Source organism: Engystomops pustulosus, chromosome 8 (genome assembly GCF_040894005.1).
Source record: "Engystomops pustulosus chromosome 8, aEngPut4.maternal, whole genome shotgun sequence".
NCBI classification, from domain to species: Eukaryota; Metazoa; Chordata; class Amphibia; order Anura; family Leptodactylidae; genus Engystomops; species Engystomops pustulosus.
In genome coordinates this window covers 110,407,482-110,427,289 of record NC_092418.1, presented here as the reverse complement: position 1 = coordinate 110,427,289, position 19,808 = coordinate 110,407,482, and the positions used below count along the sequence as shown (strand labels likewise).

Below are 19,808 nucleotides of genomic sequence, written 5' to 3'. Positions count from 1 at the left end.
CTCGTCATGCTAATGAGTCAGGAGGACTCTGGATGGTGTTTCCAAAGCATCTCAGTGCTTCAGCTTCACAGGCTCATACAATGTGCTCCAGAGGCTGATACAATGAGCATAGCAGGTCTCCCCTCCCCCTTCACTTCCTGTTGCTGCTAGATTAAAAAGGCACCGTGAGCATGGAGAGAGAAGGGAGGTTGGTGAGACACGTTCTGCTCAATGTAACAGGAGGTGAAGCTGCAGAACTGAGGATCACCGGTAATGCCCCCAGAGCCCTTCAGGTTCATTAGCATAACTGAAAAGTTGATTTTAACAGTGCCTGAATCTATGAGTAAATGCCCTTGATTTATTATGTTTCATTTTGATGGTAAATTTCCTTTAATAAACAGGCTTGTTGTTTTGAATGTTTTTGGTTGTCAATAGTAAGAGCAGGAAGATGGCTTGACTGGAAGCTTCCAATAATTGGAGAAACTGGGGTCTTTGTGTAGCCAAACAGATCATACATGGTGTATAATATGCTCAAATCTGCTTTTATTGGATATTCCACCTTTTTTCCTGGGAATGAAAATTAATATTAATTGATGTTTTGCACTTGCGGTTCATTGCTTCCACTTTCCGGAGAGTTTGGGTGTGAGAGCTATTGCTCTATTCTTCAGTTTACTCTACAATATCTCAAACAAGACTCCGATTTTCCAGTCCATATGTCTCAGTTGACAATATTCATAGTGGTCCATCCCGGTCATGACACCAATAAGCCACATTTATTAGAAATTGCTATCTTGCCCTTTACCGTTATTCCCAAGAACCCTAATTCTCCTACATCCACCAGAACTGTATCCACAAGACCTTTCCTTTGCTTCTGACACAATGTATTCAGTACAGACCATTCAATCTAATGATTAGGGCATCGAGGCTGGATTCCTTCTATTCTGCATCCTTGCAAGAATCCCAAAGCGACGGCTGCCGCTCGCACACTGCTCTACAAATAGTTCTTGTGCTCTCCTTTCATCCTAAACATTGCGCATCTCTATTCATTTGGAGCAGTCAAGTAGAAAAGAACAAACGGTTACCAGGCAACCGGCATTGATTGAAGATTGCAAAACAACTTAGATGATTTATATATTACATACACACATGCCACTATAGGCAGAGAGTTGGGAGAGTCACTTGTTCCTATGCTCTTTGCTTGTCCTATTAATTTTTTTTTTCAATTTTCCAGAAGAATTGACAATTTGCACATGGGTCCCCATAGACCCGGTTTCCATATGGCTCCATTCTGTGTCGATGTACTTCATCATGCAGTACATGAAGCAATATCTAAATAGAGATCAGTATAAAGTCTTGTACATGTTATAATTTCAGGTAAATATGAGCAAAAACTGAATGATTGGAAAATGAAGAGGACTGGACCAAGGCTCTCGTAATCAAGAATTATCCAACAAAATCCCTCCGACAAACATACTACAAGGGGATACAATATATTATAATATTATCGTCCTTGGATGCGATGGACACCTTTGACATGTTTCTTCAATGTCGTGTTTTAGCCCATGTTCCTTATTAAAGCAATAATAATTCATAGGCAAAATGCAATAAAAATTCCTTTAAAAAAACCATGTGACTATGGTCGAAACCAGATAGGGTAAAAAGCGTCAATCAAATTGTCTGTTCCTGCTGTAATTGCACGCGATATATGTGAAAATCAATAAAGAGTGCTGGAGGAAATTTCCTTCTTGAACCAATTCTAGAGGATCAGTCAAGCCTCACGATCATGAAAAAGGGAACAGTAGGTGGAAACCCCGAAATGCGTTGATATATGAGACAATCTTCCACATATTTATATGTTTCAATAAATTCTCATCAAGTTTTCGGATTTCTTGCATCATCACCCCTAACCAAGGCTCTCAGACTCCAGAGACCAGATTGGCAAACACATTGGATGTTTTTTCTATGGAATAAGGCAGCATTCCCAATAAACTTACTTGCCTACAACATGGCCCAACATAGTTATGTCTGTTACTTGCAACAACCCAAAGTAAGCACTTTTTGTACAGAAACTCAACTAACATTTTTTGCACAGTACCCTATGAGTGTCCATCTCAACCTCTTATTTCCCACTAGAATATGCTCACCTGGAGTATGCTGTCCAGTTCTGGGCACCGGTCCATAAAATGGAGGCCTAGGAGCTGGTAAGGGTACAACTAAGGCTGCATTCACACAGCCATATGGGGGGGGTATATACGGCCGACATATATACGTTGGATATATGCCCCCCCCATAGACAGAAATGGGCACATGGTGTTGTACGGAAGCGGTACGGTGCAGCACAATTGTCCTATCTTTCCCCGGAATATGGCACCATGCTCCATGTTTCTCTATGGAGAGGGGCGGTGGTGAGCAGAAGTCTATAAAGAAGGAAGGGGGAGGAGTCACAGCATCTAGGTCCCTACCTCCAAGTCTGCAGAGGGGAAAACTGCTAGAAAATTCTGGATACAAGTTATATAATATTGAAATATTACAACAAGGAAGATTAATAATGTGCTTGTTGAAATATACGATATGCTTTAATCTCTTATTAAATATATAGATGTCACTCCATATACACTCTATATATACAAAAAACATCTCATAGACATAAAGAGGGGCTCTTACCACAAGATGTTGTTTCATCAGACTTGTCCCCACAGTCATCCTCTTGGTCACACACCCAAGATTTGGAGATACAGCGTCCATTACTGCAGGAGAACTGGTGAGCTTGACATGTTCTGGCTATAAGATAGAACAATACATGAAGATGAAGAATATTTGACACAATTATTCATTGATCAGTTACACTGTGAATAGGAATAAGAGGACTTGTCAATAAAGGGAACCTGTCATCAGAAGGCCTTTTTCTGGCACCCCTATGTCCCGATTAGTGTACACAATGCCAAAGAGTTTTTGTAGCAAAAAATTTTTTTTTTGACAAAAATATAAGTTATATCAAAGTTTGCCTTTCTGTCCTGAGGGAGGAAGCTATAGGGGGAAACATGGGAGGATTTTTTAATTTAATTTTTTAATTTAACACGAAGGAGTGATTTCCTGACAGTGGGTGGGTTGAACCACTCCTCTTTGGCCACACCCAAGGGACTAAGGACACGGCTCTGCATAGAGAAAGGTAAAGTTTAATCCAATTTATCTTTTTTTTGGAAAAAGACAGTTTAACTTAAAAAAAATCTTTGGAAATCTGTACAGTATTCTCAATGGGAGCCATGGGGGAGCCATGGGGGAGCCAGAAAAAAGGGCTTCTGATGACAGGTTCCCTTTAAGGATTCGGTTTCAGTTCTAGTCCTAAACCCACATGCCAACACTCTCCTCCACTGGTAACACCCATCAACACTTGTGGGCATTATCCTTTAAGTACCCAGGAAAAGCCTCTCTTTTCTCGAGGATCATTGATTCTTGATTTTTGTCAAGGGAATTGATGTTTCTCCAGAAAATAGCACCATCATGGGTGTTACTGACGGATAATCCCGAACACTCAAACCAAACTTTTCACTGCAATGTTCAGTACATTGTGGGTTCGGGTCCACTTATCACTAATTGGAGGTCTAAACTGAAGCTGAGGTGTGGTCCCAAATATGGCGTACCCAAAACTCAATAAAAGGAATATTTCTCAGCATTCAAGTGATCATCTTACTAAAATGCAAGGCTATTGGCTTAGCTTATACATACACATCTAACCCAGTAGCGTCCATACAATAGATTAAAATCACATCTATGTCCTCCTCAGAATAAAGGGGTTTCCAATATTTGGCCACTGAAAAGACTGTTCACTTTCTTTCAAGCACAGCAGCATACAAACTGTGCTTGGCAGTGGTGGCAGTGGTGGCAGTGGTGGCAGTACTTGGTATTGCAGCTAATTGCTACACTTAGGGACTAAGGCTTACATAGACCACACACCCATCCGATTGATCACTGATACTAAGGATACTCGATCAATTTTAATTCCTTTCAATCCTTTAAAATTTCATAATAATGGCAACTCAGGGAAAAAACATCTATGTCAATTGTAACTCGTTGTTTATTTCCTTTTCAAGCGTTTTTTGCATTGTTTCAGTTTAAAAGAATGTTAAAAGTTTGTTTTTTTCCAAAGCCAAGGGAAACTTTTTCAGAATGTACATTTTTAGAAACCCAAAGCAGAGGAATAAAATTCACAAAACCACAAATGAGGCTTTGTAATTGTTTTGCTATTAACAAAAATTTACATAGAACAGTAAAAGCTGAAAAAACAAAAACTCACAATAAAGACTACGCTGTTTCCATATGAATTCAAATGTAAAAAGATTATGTAAATCCTTGAAAACAACTTTTTTTCTTTTATTCTCAGTCAATATGACTTTTAAAGAGAACACAAATGTATGCAGATAACCTTTAAATGAGCAATTTTCATGTCAAAGAAAGAATAGTTCATGTCATAGGGATTTTTGACTATGGAACCAGCACGGCCCAAAGGAAGTCTTGATTTTGTAAATCCATCATCAAAATCTATCCTGATAAACCAAGTTAGGCCCCCTCCAAACTTGCGAGTGTGATGCCTGGATCGCCCGGCCCAAACGCTGCAAACCAGAATTGAATTGACATTCTGGGGGTGATTTACTAAGGGCCTGAATCGCGTTTTTCCGTCAGGTTACCTAAATATTACAGTTTTTCGATGATTTTCCCTGAATTGCCCCGGGTTTTTGGTGCACGTGATCAGATTGTGGCGCATCGGCGCCGGCATGCACGCAACAGAAATCAGGGCGTGACCGTCAGAAAACCCAACGGATTCGGAAAAACCGCTGTATTTTCTTTAAAAAAGTGTCACTTGACACACGCTTACCTGCACCCAGCAATGGATGGTGAACTCCAGTGAACTCCGACAGACTTCAGTGCAGCAGCGACACCTGGTGGACATCACGTGCACTACCTTAGTGAATCGCTGGAAGACCCGAATCCTCCACAGAGAACGCACCGCTGGATCGCGACAGGACCGGGTAAGTAAATCTGCCCCTCTGAGTTCAGTTCCAGTTTGCAGCGTTCGGGCCAGGCGATCCAGCCAGCATTATGTTCAGCGAATCACACTCGCAAGTGTGGAACGGGCCTTACTCATAGATCCAGGCACCGTGACTGTGGTAATCTTATATTTGTTATCCATGGCCTCCTTCCTTCTAAAATCAACTTTTAAAATTATGCAAATGAGCCTGAAGGGTTACCGGGGTGGTTTACAGGCTATTACACCCCCTTCTTCCTCAGCAAGATGTATCTCAATGCAGCAGAGGAAGTTTCAGCACATAGTAAAGGGGAGTGCTCCTGCACACTGTGAACTACAGCCTTTGAATCTTCATTTGCATAATTTTAAAAATTGATTTTAACATAAAGGAGGCCATGGAGAACAAATATAAGAAGATTACCACAGTCACGGTGCTTGAAGCTGAACGCTTACCCCCAATCACATTCACAATCATTGCTGGCACTGCCACTCCTGGTGCCATCAGGGAGGAGTGACAAACCCTAAATAAATTGCTTTATCAGCGTTATTTAAAAAGTTAACACCTTCAATCATTGCCAGCACCAATAGTGGGCGTTACTGGTGGGAGTGAGCCAGAACGGCAAAGGTAGATTAGGAAGTACGGATCAGCAAAGTCCACGACTTTTAAGTAGTACAAGTATTAGTTTCATTATTTCATTCTTCTGTTAAAAAACATATGACCAACCACAGGACATAGGGATGGCGCGTTTCGGGTCATTACGAACCCTTGTAGTTCAGGTCTGCTTATCTATATCTCAGATGAAAATTTCATTCCATTGTTTAAATATTTTGGAGTTCAGATATTAAGACTAAATTCAAGTCTTGAATGAATGTACCACAGGTGTAGGATATGCTGTATACTATTGAGTTTCCAATGTCTTTAAATTTTATTACATTCCTTTTGCCCTTGATGTATGCCAGACATAAATATCATGGATTTCATTTGTAAACTTAGTCAGACCTGTGCCTCTGACTTGCTAACTCTTTAGTTGGCAAAGATGTTACCCAAAAATTTATGCTAGAAATGGTGTGTCCAAAAAAAACCAGGAGACTGTATAAGCTGAATGTAGGGATGTGCTACTTCTTTCAATGTAAATGGAAAATACGTTGCCATTTGGCACCATAAGCCAAATTAAAGGTAATTGAGGGGCCGTCGTGACAGCTTAGATGTCACAAACAGACCTTGGAGAGGGTCTGGACCGATTCTAGAAGGGAAAATACCAGGGCGCATCGACTCAAGTGTAGGTTTGATTAAAAAATGCTAATAAAAGCTGCTCACCTTGCAGCTATCTTTTAGCCTAGCGTGTAGTCAAGTATGTGGAGTGCTGCCGGTGGAGCCACGAGGATTGAGCGTCCAAGTGTGGAGATGCTTGTAGGTAAGCAAGACAGGAAAGATCCACAGTGTGGCGCAACTTCACTTTGGTAAGACTCTTTATTGCAAATGAACTACGCGTTTCGGCACTTGGACCAGCGCCTTTGTCAGGTTCGGCACCTGACGAACCTGACGAAGGCGCTGGTCCAAGCGCCGAAACGCGTAGTTCATTTGCAATAAAGATTCTTACCAAAGTGAAGTTGCGCCACACTGTGGATCTTTCCTGTCTTGCTTACCTACAAACAAACAGATCTTAATAATAACACAATTTACAGCCTTGAAAACTCCTCTATGAAGGTGCAATTAGATTGGTCATCGTTGAGATTCAAAGTCAAATTTCACAACTTTTTCCACCATCTCTTTTGCCAAACGTGTGAATAAATGGGATGACCATAAAGCACATTCAATGATTATTTTCAACCCCCCTTTCCAAAATGGGACATTTTGCAGCTCAACTTCTTGGTCTTCAATGGAGCTGCGCTGTGGTAACACACACAAATTGTGGTCAAGTGTGGCAAGGAAAATGGTGGCTCATTTGGGTTACATTTGGGGTCATCCTTCTAATGCTGTGTACCATGGGAATATCACACAATGCTTGTTCTTATTGTCCCCTCTGCTCTAACGTGTTGTTCTTTTCGAGCTTCTAAAAGGTCTTTTGAGTCTCCTTCTGAGAACACTTCTGTTGTACCAACTCAAAGCCATGTGAATTCTTTCTCCGAAATGAACGCACATTACAATAATGTTCCATTTTTTTTTTTAAACATTTTAAATTAAAAAAAATAATCATCATCTTAATGGAAGTCCTGCCAGGTGCTGATCGACTGAAACGGCAGAGAAAAAATATAATAAAATATTCTAAAATAATTGTAATTGATAACACTTGTTAGGAAATCAGCTTAATTCCGGGGCTTTTAAAAACTCCATAGGATTCCTTGAGTGTTCAGGTTTTACACGTGAGAAAAGAATTTTATGGGGTTCGAAAAGCTTTGTACTAGAACAATATCAAATTAATTTTTACATCTGCAAGTGATCTTTTGAAATTACCAAAATTGGAAAGACAGCTTGATGTTGTTTATGCAAATTGGAGTATAGAAAAGTGTTTTGTAGAAGTTATATAATGACAGTTATAGGAATTAGTTTCCAGGTTTTTATTTAAGCAAATACATGACAAAATACACCTATTTATAGTGTAGATTACATCTTGAGTACCAATCAGCTGCTAGTTGTGACTGTAACTGGACTTTTATTCAGCTGGGGCCAAGGATTACTATAATGCCCTCAAGTGTGCATTACCTTTAAGTACGCATGTAACAAAACGTCTCCATCTATTTAAAGTTTTCTAATTATTTCTTCCATCTTCTGGCATGGATGTGTTCTTCTAATAGTAATGAAAACTAGGATCCATCCCATTACTGCATCAGTTACTACAAGGGTTGTCCCATCAGTAACAATATGCCAGATAACATGGTGCCTAGTGGCAGCCATCTGCTATGACCCCTACAATTATGACAATGGTTGTCCAGCTACGACTAATGATTAGAGAGGCAGGAAGAGCATGGATCTTACCACCCCATTCATTCTATATGGACCTGCCAGAAATATCAATGTAAACAAGATTATTGATAATGGTCTGTGGTTGTGGTTGTTATTGACTGGTGATTGTTATCTAGCGGATCGGGGATAACATGTAGTACAAGGATCTCTCCAAAGAGTTTTTTATGCCTAGGCCTGTGACCAGGACAAGGGGGCACTCTCTAAGCCTAGAGGAGAGGCGGTTCTACCATCACCATAGACAGGGGACCTCCTCTACACCTAGAAGAGAGGAGGTTCTACCATCACCATTGACAGGGGACATCCTCTACACCTAGAGGAGAGGGGGTTCTACCATCACCATAGACAGGGGCATCCTCTACACCTAGAGGAGAGAAGTTTCTACCATCACCATAGACAGGGGACATCCTCTACACCTAGAGGAGAGAAGTTTCTACCATCACCAAAGACAGGGGACATCCTCTACACCTAGAGGAGAGGCGGTTCTACCATCACCATAGACAGGGCACATCCTCTACACCTAGAGGAGAGAAGTTTCTACCATCACCATAGACAGGGGACATCCTCTACACCTAGAGGAGGGATGGTTCTACCATCACCATTGACAGGGGACATCCTCTACACCTAGAGGAGAGGGGGTTCTACCATCACCATAGACAGGGGACATCCTCTACACCTCAAAGAGAGGAGGTTCTACCATCACCATTGACAGGGGACATCCTCTACACCTAGAGGAGAGGGGGTTCTACCATCACCATAGACAGGGGACATCCTCTACACCTAGAGGAGAGGCAGTTCTACCATCACCATAGACAGGGGACATCCTCTGCACCTAGAGGAGAGATGGTTCTACCATCACCATATACACGGGGCATCCTCTACACCTAGAGGAGAGAAGTTTCTACCATCACCATAGACAGGGGACATCCTCTACACCTAGAGGAGAGGAGGTTCTACCATCACCATAGATATGGGGACATCCGCTACACCTAGAGGAGTGGCGGTTCTACCATCACCATAGACAGGGGACCTCCTCTACACCTAGAAGAGAGGAGGTTCTACCATCACCATTGACAGGGGACATCCTCTACACCTAAAGGAGAGGGGGTTCTACCATCACCATAGACAGGGGGCATCCTCTACGGATAGAGGAGAGGCGATTCTACCATCGCCATAGACAGGGCGCATCCTCTACACCTAGAGGAGAGAAGTTTCTACCATCACCATAGACAGGGGACATCCTCTACACCTAGAGGAGAGGAGGTTCTACCATCACCATAGACAGGGGACATCCTCTACACCTAGAGGAGAGGAGGTTCTACCATCACCATAGACAGGGGCATCCTCTACACCTAGAGGAGAGGAGGTTCTACCATCACCATAGACAGGGGACATCCTCTACACCTAGAGGAGAGATGGTTCTACCACCACCATAGACAGGGGACATCCTCTACACCTAGAGGAGAGGAGGTTCTACCATCACCGTAGACAGGGGACCTCCTCTACACCTAGAGGACAAAGGGTTCTACCATCACCATAGACAGGGGGCATTCTCTGCGCCTAGAGGAGAGGCGATTTTACCATCACCATAGACAAAGGTTCCTTACTGTAAGAGAAGTGAGACTATGGAACTCTCTGCCGCAGGAGGTTGTTATGGCGGACTCTATGTACATGTTCAAGAGAGGCCTGGATACCTTTCTGGAGAGCAAAAATATCACAGGTTATGGGGAAAAAATGTGTTTAATTCTTAAATGTTGGACTTAATGGGCTTTTTTCCAGCCTTATATACTATGATACTATACAACACCCTCTAAGTTTGCCGGCTGTTTGTTTCAGTGAATCCCACTTGACCTTATATGAAGACAAGTTTTTTTTTGTTCATTTCTCTTAACATCCCATGACTTCTTCTACACCAAAGCTCATTATATCAACCCACTCCAACACTCATCATCTCCATTAATAGAAAATGCCTTCCTACCATTGTAGACCTGCATTCTATCTTAAACTTCAGCATTTCACAGTTAATCCAAATTTTGCGAAAACTGCCCCCTTCTAGACCTGTGTCCTCCAATTCAGCTCATCCCAGATTAAATTTGGACACAGGTGGCAAGGAAATGCATGGGATGCCATCTACCTCACATACAGGACCACCTTCCTACGGCTACAGCACTTGGTGTCTGCATAGGTCCAATAAGCCAATAAGCCTTGCTTGTTCATGCATATTTATCCTATGTTGTACCATCTGTTCTACTTGGGTGTAACTACTATACAGGCATGCTCTAAATCACAACTTAGACTTTCATCTTGTCTCTTGCTGGTTGAGTATTCAGCATTCACACTGCTGTTTTTTCAATTGGTTGTTGAAGTGGGATCCAAGACATTGGGGGTCATTTACTAAGGGCCCGATTCGCTTTTCCCGACGTGTTACCCGAATATTTCTGATTTGCGCTGATTTCCCCTGAATTGTCCCGGGATTTTGGCGCAAGCGATCGGATTGTGGTGCATCGGCGCTGGCATGCACGCGACGGAAATCGGGGGGCGTGGCCGTACAAAAACCCGACGGATTTGGAAAGACCGCCACATTTTAAAAAAATATGTGTTCCGGAGCTTGCACTTACCTTCACTCAGCCCGGCTCGGTGTATTCCAGTGCGTTCTGGGGAACTTTAGCGCAGCAGCACCACCTGGTGGACGTCGGAGGAACTGCCTTAATAAATCCCGGCCGAACCCGAATCCAGCGCAGAGAACGCGCCGCTGGATCGCGAATGGACCGGGTAAGTAAATCTGCCCCATTCTATATTTTTGGATAAGCCTATCATGGACCCTGTCACCATGCGTTCTGTTGTGCTGTTGTTTACTTTTGTACTTTTTTAAAAATGTTTTTTAAGTGCATGTTGTGTCTTGTATATTTGATTGTAAAATAAAGTTTTTTTGTATTTTTTGCCGCTACAAATTTCTCTTGATTTTGCTATATGACAGTTTCTTAATCGTGTTTTGGTTGTATTAGTGTCTTTGGCAGTGCAGGCCCCTCTTTGTATATTTAAAGGTGGCAATTTAACTGAAAACATTTGTATGAGTATAAGGTTTTAGTTAAAAATTCAGCTGTATAAGCAGTATATATACATCCGACCCCCATTGAAGCAAGTCAACATGTTCCCTTGTCTACAGCATAGTAAGCAGCCATGTAGTACACCTCCGGGAGACATGTTTATCTGCTATATTAATCCTCGTATAACAGGTAGAATGGATTTTGCAGTCGGAGTTGTTTAATTATTAGTTTATTTCTGTTTACACTCCATTAACTTTTTTTTTTTTAATATATTAAGTAGGAGGCATTAAGAACAATTTGAGTTGATGTCTCCGGTGTTTGCTCGTATCGCTCTGTAATTTAGCGCAGCTCAGGAACGAGGCCGACCTCACAACAGACGCGGTGAGCCCTGTCTTGCTGTTGCTTATGTCAACAAACTTTCCCGAAATTCATCTTTTGAACCATATAGTGTAAAAATGTCCTGCTAATGAGAGTTTATGAGCTTCCTGCGTCTAATTGACTGTTCAGTACAAATTTCAGCTTCTTAGTCATCGGAGTCTGTTCTGCAGGTAATTAATTTGCTAGGAAGGATGAAAACAATTAACCCAGTGAGGCTCAGAATAAGGTACGTCAACGGGTTGTAAGTTATACACAGCATTTACTGCCATGTACTATGCCTCATTTATTTGTATTTTTTTTTATCAGTTACATTCCTCAAATGTGGAAATGAGAGTGATGATGTGTTTTTTTTTTCATCAAATTCCAAAAAAACGGTATATATGCCATCGGTTACCTTTGCTATATTTGTTTACAATTTGATAGATTAAAGGGAACCTGTCAGGAACCTGTTTGGAACACTAAACCAAACATCCACAGCTCCTTATGGAACGGAGGCTTAGTGTCCCAAATCTCCCTATTTGATTTTTTAAGCATTCGAAAAAAAAAAAAAAAACTTTATACTCACCTCCTTCCTCGTTCCTTTTGGTGGCTGCTTGTTGCGTCAAGTAATACCAGTGTATTACATTCCAACTTAACTGTGAAAACGCAACAGATGATGGGGCAGATTTACTTACCCGGCCCGTTCGCGATCCAGCGGCACGTTCTCTGCGGTGGATTCGGGTCTTCCGGCGATTCACTAAGGCAGTTCCTCCGACGTCCACCAGGTGTCGCTGCTGCGCTGAAGTCTGCCGAGGCCCGCCGGAGTGCACCATACTTGATGAAGGTAAGTGCGTGTCGCCTACATCTCCTACAGCTCTAAGATAGTGAACGCTGAGGATGAAGAATCCTATTTAGTAGGTACTATTTGGTAAGTGAGCAGTCAGTCTTAATGTACAAAGGGCAAGTAGCTAAGAGGTCCTCCAGAATGACTTCATAAACACTACCCTCTCAAAAGAATAAATTCATAGAAAGGATAAAATAATACGGCTCCGGTTGAAGGCTAACCTCACCGATTCCCATCTTGGTTTGATGACATCATCTAAATTGAACATGATCATAATTCTTACTCTGATTTACTGACCGATCCTCCATGGCTCATCCCGTAACAAGGCCATAAGTACTTCTTCACATTACTAGCTTTTTAGACTATTACTGTAATGTTCGGTAAGAAACATTTGAAGCCTCTTTGCTGCACTCTATTCGCTCATGGAAAAGGGTCACATGGCGGTGATGCAAACTGTCTTTAGATATTATTGTCAACAGGAGAAAAGAGAAATGAGAATGGAAAGTGATCATTATTTAAGGAGAGGAAACAGCAAGAACACTATGTAACTTTATGTTTTCTCGCTTTTGAAGGCAACAAAGTACTCAGCGTTTAGTATTGCGCTCTATTGATTTTCTTATTACAATAATGGCTGAGAAAATATATTAGAAGTTGTGTAGGAAAAGTACAAAAGTGCACAATGCATATCCAAGAAAAGTGTTCTTAAAGGAAATCTACCATCAACATCAAGCAAGATAAACCAGGGACACTTACTCATAGATCCAGGCACCGGGACTGTGGTAATCTTCTTATATTCTCCTTTCTTCTAAAATCAACTTTTAAAAATATGTGGTGCTGTAGATTCCAGGAGCACTTCCCACCTCTCACTGTGTGCTGAAAATCACTGTACTGCAGTAAGAATATACTAGGCAAGGGAACGGGGGAGCACTGAGGGAGCAGAGTGAATGAGTAACAGTCTAACAAACTGTAGCATGGACACTTTGGTAACACCCCCCAGAGCCCTTTAGGCTTATTAGCATAATTTTAAAAGTTGATTGTAGAAAGAAGGTTCGTCATGGATTATGAATGTAAGAAGATATCCACAGTTCCGGTGCCTGAATCTATGAGTAAGTGTTTGTCGTTATGGATTTTGATGATAAAATTCCTTTAATTATACTTAACATGTGTGTACAGGAGCAGTCACAAATTTCCTGGTCATTTTATGACTTTTATCTTTATTTTCCAACAAGTCTCTCGTCACTGTTGTTTGTCTGTGTGGTTTGCTGTCCATTCTCAGCTGCTGGATGAAGTCCTGGCTTTTGAGACTCTGCCCCCTCCCCTCTCCATGGAGTACTTAACTATCATAGAGTCCATAGAGTCCGCCATAACAACCTCCTGCGGCAGAGAGTTCCACAGTCTCACTGCTCTTACAGTAAAGAACCTTTGTCTATGTTGATATCAAATGTGACTTCTTTTTATCTTGATCATAAGATGAAATTCAGTAGATATTTCAGAGTGAAAAGTACATCAAGAGTGAAGGAAGGATGATGAGAGCCAAAGTCTCTTGAGTTTACTTATGCCATTGATTTACTCAAATTTTGCTGAAAAAAATTGTGTATTTTTTGCCCTTTAACTCCCGTCAGCTTCTCTCAGGTTTGCAGTTTGCTGCTGTGTGGGCGGGGTTTGTAGTGAACTCAATTATAAGTGCTTCTGATTGGCTGAGAATAATATTAGGCTGCAGTGGGAGAAAGCAGCCAACATCTAAAGAAACAGTGTTAGATGGTGACAGAAGGATCTGTTCTGGTGAAGAGGAAGGTAAGTAAAAGGTCTTTAATTATTTTGGGTCAACACCTGATAATAAAAATAACAAAACAAATTATAATCTTGACATCCCCTCAGCGAATGAGGACGGGATAAGCTGCAGGAATGCTGGAAAAAGAACTACAAGTTACATAATGATCAGAAGAAGCAGTTTCTCCTGTGTTCGGGCTCAATCCCAGTGGTTACATACAATATCGATACTGCCACGTATTGCGGGTTATAACCCTTTAAGTGCCACTGGCAAACTCGCAAGTATAACTTAAATGTTAGTGGCATGTTTCTGTCCCAAGCACAGGCATTTAAAGGGTTAACTGCTTTTCAATAAATCTCTTCCATTAGACATATTTCTGCATGTATATTAACCCGTACCTTTGCCTCCTTTGTGAGATTCAGCCTTTCCCTGTCCTCCCTGTTTTTTCTGTTTCTCACTCCTTCAGTCCATCCTAAAGGCATCACCCACTGTGTCTCTTTCTCTTACAGTCTGTCTCACTGATGGACACAGGGAGAGGAGGGAGGACAGAATCAGTTATAATCTTATGCTACAGCTCCTCCTGTTCAGCAGAGTTCAAAAATGTAAAAAAAAAAAAGCATGGAGAGTTTGCAGACAGTACTAAAGTGAGTAGCAGTACTGCTGAATCACTTGATAAACATTCAAGGATTATTATGGTGGCAGTTAAGACACATAGTCAATTTACGTAAAAGAGTGGCCAATAGAGATGAGCGAGTATACTCGTCCGAGTATACTGCTCGGTCGAGTATTAGCATACTCGGACCGGCTCGTTACTCGGATGAGTATCTCGCCGGCTCGAGATCGAGCAGTAAATTAATAAAATAAATTCAATAAAAGTATTTTTATTGTAAAAAAAAAATATTACACATGTTTGCAGATGTTTTACTTGTAAGAACACATTGAAATAACACTATTCTTCACTTTCCAGGTGTTCGCGCGTGTCTCCCGCTAAGTTAGGAGATGTTCGGAGCATCTGGAATGTGAAGAATATTGTTCTTTCAATGTGTTCTGCACTTAAATGGTCCTGTATTCACTGTTTTTAATGTTTTAATTCTATTCTTCACTTTTCAGCTGTGCGCGCGTATCTCCGAACCTATCGGGAGACACGCGCGCACACCTGCAATGTGAAGAATAGAATTAAAACATTAAAAACAGTGAATACAGGACCATTTAAGTGCAGAACACATTGAAAGAACAATATTCTTCACATTCCAGATGTTCGTGCACATCTCCTAACTTAGCGGGAGACACGCGCGAACACCTGCAAAGTGAAGAATAGTGTTATTTCAATGTGTTCTTACAAGTAAAACATCTGCAAACATCTGAAAATTTTTTTTTTGCACTGTTCTTTTACTGTTCAGTTTTATTTAAAAAAATGCTCGGGTCTCCCATTGACTTCAATGGGGCTCGTTATTCGAGACGAGCACTCGAGCATCTGGAAAAGTTCGTCTGGAATAACGAGCACCCGAGCATTTTAGTGCTCGCTCATCTCTAGTGGCCAACCCTTTTAATATAGGTGCTGGCGTTTGGTTGGTCGGTTTGGATCTCGAGTCCACTTATCCCTAGTAGAGAGCCATTCATGAAGGCTCAACACTCAACGAGAAGGCTTTCACGATTTTCCATTGATATAATTACTTAAGAAGTCAACAAATCAAGGCAAGGCTACAGACATGTAAGAAAAATGATGTCACTGGTGGATATAAGTTTTTATTTTTTATGGTGGTTGACCACCGCCCTTCAAGTCTTCACATACCCCCTTCAATGGCAACAAGTTGTCTTTCATGTCTTTCAATCTGTATGCAATCGTAATCCAACAATGGAGAACATTGGAGGGTTTGTGTTTCGGAGAAGTGCGTCGCACCATGATCCCTGCCGGCTACTATCAGGAACATTCCAGCGTCTCCCCCCCCGGCTCACAGCCGGCAGCGATAGCGGGAAAGCAGCTGTACTGCTAACATTTGTCTTCTGCTGCCGGGAAAGAACTTTTCATGATCAAATGCTCAGAAGACTTGAAAGGCAAAAGCAAAACATATACAAGTATGAACAAGCCTGCCGCTCATACGGTGGAAGCTCTTTCCAAATTATTTTGGAAGGAAAAGTCAGACATATGGAAAAGGTAGAAATTAAAATGATTTTGTGTCCCTGGTGGCCCAAAGCCAATTCTAGGAGGACCCCAATGGATTTCAGTAACTGAGTCTTAGATTTTAATTGCGATTTTCAATTACAAGATCAATTTACTGTATAAAAAGAGCCAAACTATTCCATAGAATAGTAAAGTTTCTTGTTTGAACTGGGTTACTTTGAAAACAGATTCTGACCTTAATGGAGCATGTTATAGAGCAGGAGGAGCTGAGCAGATGGTACAAAGTGTTCTATCTGCAGGCAGCATATTATAGAACAAGATGAGCTGAGCAGATTGTATATAGTGTTCTATCTGCAGACAGCATGTTATAGAGCAGGAGGATCTGACCAGATTGCACATAGTATTCCATCTGCAGGCAGCATGTTATAGAGCAGGAGGAGCTGAGCAGATTGTACATAGTGTCCTATCTGCAGGCAGCATGTTATAGAGCAGGAGGAGCTGAGCAGATTGTACATAGTGTCCTATCTGCAGGCAGCATATTATAGAACAAGATGAGCTGAGAAGATTGTACATAGTGTCTTATCTGCAGGCAGCATGTTATAGAACAGGATGAGCTGAGCAGATTGTATATAGTGTCCTATCTGCAGGCAGCATGTTATAGAGCAGGAGGAGCTGACCAGATTGCACATAGTGTCCTATCTGCAGGCAGCATGTTATAGAGCAGGAGGTGCTGAGCAAATTGTACATAGTGTCCTATCTGTAGGCAGCATATTATAGAGCAGGAGGAGCTGAGCAGGTTGTTTATGGTGACCTATTTGCAGGAAGCATGTTATAGAGCACGTGAAGCAGATTATTCATTGTTTCCCTTTTAGCATGTTATAGAGCAGGAGGAGCTAAGCAGATTGAACTTAGTATCATGTTATAGGTGGTGAAAGTGGGCATAGACAATCCACAAACTAGTAACAACAAAGGACAATGGGGATTCTGGATAATGGACCCAAAGTGATCTGACATTTATCACCTACCCTAAGAAAATCTAACCCAGGGGTGTAACTTGAGGGGGTGCAGAGGGTGCGTTCGCACCCGGGTCCAAGAGTCTTAGGGGGCCCATAAGGTGTCACTTTCCCCTATGAGAAGACTAGTACTTTATACCATACATTATAGTCGGGGGCCCGGCACAGACTTTGCACTGGGGCCCATCAGCTTGTAGTTACGCCACTGATCAAACCAATAAATCCTTTATAATTTCTCTGTACTATGGAGAAGCTGGTTAATGTAAAACATTACACTTAACACCCCAAACCAAATGCAACAAAGTATCTCCCAATCCCCTTCCGCTCTGGGGTCTCCCCAATATCTGCCCCCTTGCTCTAGTGAGGACACGACGCTGGCCAGTGATTGGCTGCAGCATTATTGAGGAGTTCTTGCACATATAAGACGTTAATAATAATCCTCTATACTTGTTGAGCAGGAGGAGCACCGTTCCCATGAGGTTGGTCACCGGGGAGTCTTCTCGGGTTCTTACCTGCGCAGGTCTCATTAGATTCATCTTCATTATTGCCACAATCATTCGCTCCATCACAAAGCCACCTCTTGGGAATACAGCGGTTACTTTGGCACTTAAACTGGTCTCCCGGACAGCTGTGGTTCACTGCGAAGACATAAAGGAGCAATTGAAGACACTCGGAGCGACGAGCGCTGCCTGTAAATGAGTGCGGAATAATTCATGGAAATGGGGTGGCGGCACCATCACACGACGGAGGAGCGTGTCATAGAGCCTTTACTTTTATTAACAGATGAATAAAGAACTAAATGAGTTTTTAATGGTATTTTGTTCAGAGGAAAATGAATGGCGCAAAGTCATTTGTCAACAGGGAGATAAACTCTAATTCCAGAAACAATGCTTCATAATTTATATATTGTTAACAACCAAATGCTAATCGGCTTCTTAGTGATTCATGTTCCGGAGAACAAGCCACAAGTGGGAGCCGCGTAAGGAATCGGCGAGAGTCCCGAAAGATTTATTTTGGAGACTGATTTCACTCTTTTTTTTTTTTACAATTAGAAGAGAAAGATAAAGAAAAACTGATTAAGAGCCATTTATTAATGAAGGATAATGTATCCAGCATGTTTCCACTTGGATTTAGTTCTTAGGTATCACCTCCCACCTGATCCCTCAACAATTCCCCAAATATCTGCCTGCTATAATTTCACATAGTGGGAGGGGGAAGTGCTCCTGTGCAGTATAAAAGACAGTGAAGCTACAGCAGGGAGGGGCTCATGTAACACCCCCAAGAGCTCTTCTGACTCATTAGCATAATTTGAAAAGTTGATTTTAAAAGGAAGGAGGTCATGGATAACAAACATAAGGAGATCACCGCAGTCACGGTGCCTGGATCTATGTCTAATGCCTGGTTTATCATGTTAGATTTTGATGGTTTCCTTCTTTTGGGGTTGTTTTGGTGCACCCTTGTTTTGCGCCAAATTGAAATAAACCTTTGCAAAGTCACTTACACATAGGGGCATATTTATCATAGGCCGGTGTTAAGTGTAAGATGCTGGCCCCACCCCCAGCAGTTGTTGGATCTATCAGGAGGCTCTGGCCTCCTGATAAACCCAAGCAGCAACAGGGCAGCTATGCACTATGCCACCAAGGCATGTCTACACAGGTCTGACCTGGTGTAGAACTGTGCCATAGCTTGCACCTGAACATACTCAGGCTACAGGTAGTGCATAGCCACATGGAAGGAACACCCTGCGCCGGTCCCCTGCATGACCTGGCACCGCCCCCTCCCTACCTAACGGTCATAGACGGCACAGAATTCACAATTCTCTGCTCTACTCTGAGAATTATGACTAAATCATGGCTCGTACTTCTGTTTTTATGTGTACAAATCATTATGAATGTGGCCCATAGACCCACTCTGCAACAAATTCTCCATTGCCATTCCTATTGATCTATTGCCTCGTGCCAGAAATATGATTTGAGACTTTCCATTGAGGAGCACAATGACCCAAATTTATTATTTATTATAAGCCTCTCTCTCAAGTTTTCATGTTTCTATGACCCGCATGCCACTATGGGTGTGTCGAGTCGTAGAACGGATGGAGCCTCCACGGAGAACCATCAAAGACTAGAGAAAAAAACTCTGCCAGTTCCGGTCAATTTTGAACCCAGATTCACTAAAAGGTTACGAGGAGGAATTTTGAGACCGGTGTTTTAAAAAACAGTTTTAATACATTTTCCCCCGATTTTGTCTGAAAACGACTCAATTGCCCTGTGATGGCTCATGCAGAGGCAGCAAGATTAACCATTCCTTATTAAAGACAGCAAACAGACTAACCTTTGTCATGCAGGATAGGATCCTAGGGTCATGTATCCTAGGGGATGTTGAAGAGTGGGCCCCCAGAATAATTTTATCTATAAGGTCCAAACAACAAGTCCTCCACTGGGTCCATCCTCTAGGACCTCTCCCATTACTAGTTTAGTAATATATCTCCACTAGTTTTCCCAGCTCAGCCAATGATGTTAGCTACATTTTGCAATTTGAATTGGGAGGTCATGAGTTCCACTGTAAGGTGGGGGGGGGGGGATTGAATGGGGTACAGTATTCAATGTCTGAGGCCCCCATGAATCATGGATGTGCCATTCATTTTAGAAATGACATCTTAACATAGTTCTTAGGTGTGACAAATGATTCCG

General features: G+C 42.0%; 1 protein-coding gene across 6 annotated transcripts in view; it reads right to left on the bottom strand.

Annotated features, from left to right (window-relative positions):
* Nucleotides 1-19,808, bottom strand: part of LRP1B (LDL receptor related protein 1B) — a 1,123,330-nt gene that overhangs the window by 502,357 nt on the left and 601,165 nt on the right. For all 6 annotated transcript variants that reach the window (XM_072122223.1, XM_072122226.1, XM_072122225.1 and 3 more), the window contains exons 17-18: nucleotides 17,631-17,756; nucleotides 2,644-2,760 (exon numbers count right to left, since the gene is read on the bottom strand). In XM_072122223.1, the coding sequence (XP_071978324.1) occupies nucleotides 2,644-2,760; nucleotides 17,631-17,756 (243 nt within the window). The remainder of the gene's footprint in view (nucleotides 1-2,643; nucleotides 2,761-17,630; nucleotides 17,757-19,808) is intronic.